Raw genomic sequence first — 5,622 nt, forward strand, 5'->3', positions numbered from 1 at the left:
TCGAAGGGATCACTGAAGACAAATGTGTGCATAAGCAAATGTGGCAACGAAAGCTATCAAAAAGTGCCCGGCTATCAAAAAGTATAGCATCTGGGGTCTTAAAGGCTTGAAGGTAATCAAGTTCTTTATTATTGCTTCTATGGCTGTATTAGTATATGCACGTATTACTTGATAAATTTTGTAGAAATTTGAGAAAATAAGGATTTTTCTGTTTTGTTTTTCTGCTTCCAATTATGTGTTCAGTGAATCTGACATCACACAAGAATCACCTTTAACCTCAGCTGACACTGGGAATTCAAGGTCTGCTTTTCCAAGTTACACAGGAACAGGCTTCTCGACTGAAGGCAGCTCGGACTTCTCCTGGGGATATGGTGTGAGTTGTATGTGATCAATTTGATGGAGTGCTTGGGAGAACATGCTGGGTGTTAGGATTTGCCAGTTTTGCAAGGATATTTCAGTCCTTTACTCTTTCACATTGTTATTTAAACATTTTGATATTTAAATGTACTACTACTTAAAATAATTGTAAAGAAACATCTGTCCTCACCTTCTTTTAGTTTTTGTTTTCTTCGATGGATATAGCCATTGAGCCTTAGAGATGGCAGTGCTTGATCTGAAGCTCGGGATCTGGGTTTTGGAGCTACTGCTTTTGCTATGCCCAGCCTACAAATCTTAGCCTTTCCACCAAGATCTTTCCTCTTGTTTAGAATGTGCTTGGCTTCTCTCACTTACTGTAATGTTTTCAAGGTGCATACATGGTGTAGAACATGTCAGTACTTACTTCATTTTATAGTCCATCGTATGAATATACTATATTTTGTTTATTATTTCATCCGTTGATGAACATTTGGATTGCTACCACTTGTTTACTATTATGAATAATGCTGCTATGAACATTTGCTTGTAATTTTTCTGTGGGCATATATTTTCATTTATCTTATGTCTATATCTAGGAGTTAGATCACTGGGTTATAAGATACCTCTGTAGTTAGCTTTATGAGGATGATTTATTTTGACATATATCGCCATGATTGTTTGTTTGTTTTTCTCCTCAAAATTTGTTGTTGGTCTGTGTATGTTGCTGATCTTTTCCTTGTATTAAATAAACATTTAATTGTAGGTACAGTCACATCTCTGTCAGAATATATAATTGCTTTGATTTGAAATGTAGTATTTTGTTTTTAAGGTTGTATCTATAGTTAATGAAATTCCAGTTTGGATTTTAAGTTGGAGTTTGCTAAAATTGAGCCGATTTTTACAAATTGAAACAGTCTCAAGTTTACAGAAAAGTTGCACTCAAATAAAAGTGTCTGCTTTTCCCTTACCACTTGAGAATTAGTTCTCAACATGATACTCCTTTACCAAATATTTTAGTATTTTCCACAAACAAGCATGTTCTCCTACATAACTAGAATGTAAACCCCAACATCAGGAAAGTAAAACCGACAGATTACTACCATCTAATCCTCAGATCCCATTCAGGTTTCAGCAGTTGTCTCAATAATGCCTTTTACCACAAAACTTCAGTTTACATCATGTAATTCGTTAAGTCTTTTGTGATCTGAAGCAGTTCTTAGATCTGTGGTGGCGCAGAGATGTGCTTATTTTTCTGATTACATTCATTCATTGATCTTGATCTGGCCCATCATTGATGATATCCTTTTGTCCCTTATTTGAGGTGGTGCTTGCCCCCGTTGCTGTTGTTAGGTGGCAGTGAGTCAAATTGGACTCATAGCGACCTTGTGTGCACAACAGAACAAAGTGTTACCTGGCCCCGCACCACGTTTCTATGCCTGAGCCCGTTGTTGCAGCCATGGAGTCAGTCCATCTCCTCGAGGGCTTTTCTGTTTTTCACTGTCTCTCCACTCTACCAAACAAGATGTCTCTCCTGACAATATGTCCGAAGTACATAAGATGAAGTGTCACCATCCTTGCCTCTAGGGAGCACTCTGGCCATACTTCTAGGACAGATCGGTTTGTCCTTTAAGCAGTCCATGGCACCTTGAATGTTTTTCTCCAGCACCCTAATTGAAATACATCATTCTTCTTCAGTCTTCTTCGTTCAGTGTCCAGCTTTCACGTGCAGATGAGGCGATGGAAAATACCAGGGCTTGGGTCAGGCGCACCTTAGTTTGGTCCTTAAGGTAATATCTTTGCTTTTCAATATGTTAAAGAGATCTTGTGCAGCAAATCATATTTTGCATTTTACCTAATGCAATCATATTTTGATCTCTTGATGGTCTTCTACCTTAATTATTGTTTTCCTTTATAATTAAAACATTTTGAAAGAGAAATAAAACATTTTGTGGGAGAAGTTCTTTGATTATCTGGTTTCTCATCAGATTTTTCATTTATTTGTATCAGGGTGGACTCCTACTTTATTAACATAGATTCCTATTTTATTCATTAGATTATAATCCACCATTATCATTATTTATTTTGATGCTTAAGTTATCCCACAGTTGGCCAGTAAGCGCCCTTTCAAGCTGGCTTCTATGTCATTTCGACATGTTTTTATCTGTTTTTAAATGCTTTCTTACTTTCTGTCACAAAGATATGTCAGGCCTATTTTGTCTTTCCCTGCCTCAGGACCAGTCATGGGACCCGCCATCTTCAGTGTGTTCTGGTGTCTCTCTCTAGCTCTTTATTGTAAACTAGGTAGGCACTTACTTTTCAGATCATTATTTTCATCTGGTTTCTTTTAGTGGAGAATAAAAACCAGATTTATCCCGAAAATTAAATAAAGAAAGAAAGAAGCCAGATTTACATGGCTTATTATTGTTATTTTGGTGCCAGTGGTCCCCATGATAGTAGAGAGAACTAGGGAATATGAGAGGGGCTTCAAAAACCTCAGAAAAGTTCTATTATCTTCTATTTCCATTTCCACAAACTTTTGGAAGCCCCTTTCTATATGCATTCCTTATATTCTAAGCTGACATGACAAAATTGGCTCTAATTTTATCCTATTTTATATTTGTAACTAATTACTCTGAAGGAAAGAAAACTGGTTCCCACTATTCTTAATAGATTGACTTATTTGATTAATCTTCCTGAATGTAACCGATCTACCACTATTGCCCTGTCCCCTCCCCTCTGCAAGTGTCCTTCTCTTATTCCCGTGAGGCTTAAATGCTGAACACTGGCCACTGCCTTCCACAGCGCTCATTGAATACTTTCCTCATCCTACTCAAACAAGAAAGCTTCATGCAGACATAACTCCCCTATGAGAACTTTCCTCACCTTGCCGCTGCCTCCTTTGGACTCCACCATCGCAAGCTGCCTGTCTGCCCTCCCAGGTGTAAGTCCTCCCCATCTCACTCACTCTCTTCCACTGTACAGCATCCACTATGGCGCGCTTTCTTTTCACAAAAAAACATTTGCATATCTATGCCATGCTGCATGCTTTTCTGACAAGATGGTGATGCTCTTGTTGAAAGGTAGGGTCTGGTTTTTCCCTGTGAACCTGGATGGGCCTTAAACTGCCTCTACTCTAAGTTAATAGAATATAGTGAAAAAGATACTGCATGACTTCGGTGGCTTGGTCTTGAAAGGCAATACAACTTTTATTTCTGTCTGTCTCTGTACTCGCTTTAGAACCAGCTCCCCTCTAGACCATAGACCTACTGTCACCGAGTCAATTCTGATTCACAGCGACTCTTGGACAGACTCGAACTGCCCATTTGGGTTTCCAAAGCTGGAAATCTTCACGGGAGCAAAAAGCTTCGTTGTTCGTTTGTGGAGCAGCTGGTCGGTTCAAGCTGCTGACCTTTTAGTTAACAGCCCAGAGCATAACCCACTCTGGCCACGGTGCTCTTTCTAGACCACCTGGAAAGTTCTATATGGAGAGACATTCAAGCTCCCAACTGCCAGACTTGTTAGTGAATGAGCATTGTAATGATTTCAGCTCCTAGCTTTCAACTGAAGGACCAGCCATTATGGAGCAGAGATAAGTCATTTTTCTGTGATCTATATAAATTCCTGATACGTATGAACCTTGAGAGTTCATAAATGAGTATTAATTGCTGTTTTTAGCCATCGAGTTTTGGAGTAGTTTGTTACACTGACAACATAACTGCAGCACCCTTCCCATACCGCTCATGGTCACAAAACCAGAGACTCATTCCTTACCCCTCCTGGGCACCCACCACAGGCCAGGCCACCATCCTACATCGTACCTTGCTTGTATTCCAATGTCTTAGGCAAGTCACTCTCACACGTGTCTCCCCTTATTCTCTTCTGGCTTTAAAACCCCATGCTGGTAACTCCCTCGGGTATTAGTTTAGCATGTCCGCAATCCCTGAGAGAAAGAAAACTTGCATCGTGAGCCCTTATTTGGCCTGGCTCTTTTGCCTGGAGACAATTTCTTGACTATAGACTTGTGCTCTAGAGAGTCCAAGGAGAACAATTGGTCTCACTGTGCTGACGATACAGAGACCAGAATTTAAGGTAATTGTAATCTACGAGGCAGGGGGAGGGAGGAGCACTAGAAATTATAAATAAGTAAATAAGAGTATAAATGTGCAAGTGTACATTTTTACTGTCATTTCCTTAAGGGCTGACTATAGCAATATATACAGTACTAAAAGATTAGACGACAACAGCTCAAAATTATCGTAGCTGTAGACAATTGTTACAAGGCTATTCCATTTGTAAAGGAGCAGGTGAAGGAAGAGGTGTGAAGTGGTCCTATATTGACTAGACTTTGATAGGTTAAAGATACATATTATTGGCTGCAGAGCAGCTAATTTTTCAGCAGACACTGAAAAATTAAGAACAACTCAGTTGCCATTATTGAAAATAAAATGGAACACTAACAAACATTTGATTAACTCAAAATAAGGTGGGAAAGGAGCAAGAGAGGAGCAAAAACCCAGGAGGGACAAATGGAGAACTATCAAGATGCTAGATTATAATTCAATCTTATACTAAAAAAGCAGAGTTTGTCAGAGTTCTATTAAGACAAGTCCCAACTATTCTTTTTGGAAGGGATTCAGCCTAAATATAAAGACACACATGGTTGACAGTTCCTGACTGGTAGCTGCATCACAGAGACCAGCGCAATTTAGCCACAAGTCAGGAGGTGTCAAAGAGCTACCGGAACCTGCAAGATGCAGAATCACTCTCTCTCAGGGCCTCCAGAGTCAGTGGTCTGCTGACACTGATCTCACACTGTTAGCCACTAGAACTGTGAGAACATAAATTTGTTGTAGTACACTAAAAATTTCACCCTTAGAAACTAATACAGATCACTAGTAAGTTCAAATATTGATTGATTAATTTTTTAAACAAATATTTAAAGAATATATAATCTTTTGAAAAATCAGGAAATGGAGGAGAAACACCTCCCAGTCCATTCTATGAATTCAGTATGAGCCTGATAGCTGAGTCAGGTAAAGATAGCACAAGAAAAGAATTCTCTATATAAAGATTCTTTTTTAAAAAAAATCATTTTGTTAGGGGCTCATACAACTCATATTATCACAATTCTTACATCAATTGAATCAGGCATGTTTGTACATATGTTGCCCTCATTCTTTTCTAGACATTTACTTTCTATTGAGCCCTTGGTATCAGCTCTTATTTCCACCCCCACCCTCATAACCCCCTGATAGATTGTACATT

The 5,622-nt window shown here is 39.0% G+C and overlaps 1 protein-coding gene across 1 annotated transcript in view; it reads left to right on the forward strand.

Moving 5' to 3' along the window:
• Positions 1-5,622, forward strand: part of FAM149B1 (family with sequence similarity 149 member B1) — a 44,724-nt gene that overhangs the window by 12,093 nt on the left and 27,009 nt on the right. Inside the window, exon 3 of the mRNA XM_045291695.1 lies at positions 244-373. Within this exon, the coding sequence (XP_045147630.1) occupies positions 244-373 (130 nt within the window). The remainder of the gene's footprint in view (positions 1-243; positions 374-5,622) is intronic.

Source organism: Echinops telfairi, unplaced genomic scaffold, assembly GCF_000313985.2.
Source record: "Echinops telfairi isolate 266 unplaced genomic scaffold, ASM31398v2 ScPeMD7_70;HRSCAF=299, whole genome shotgun sequence".
In the NCBI taxonomy this organism is placed as follows: domain Eukaryota; kingdom Metazoa; phylum Chordata; class Mammalia; order Afrosoricida; family Tenrecidae; genus Echinops; species Echinops telfairi.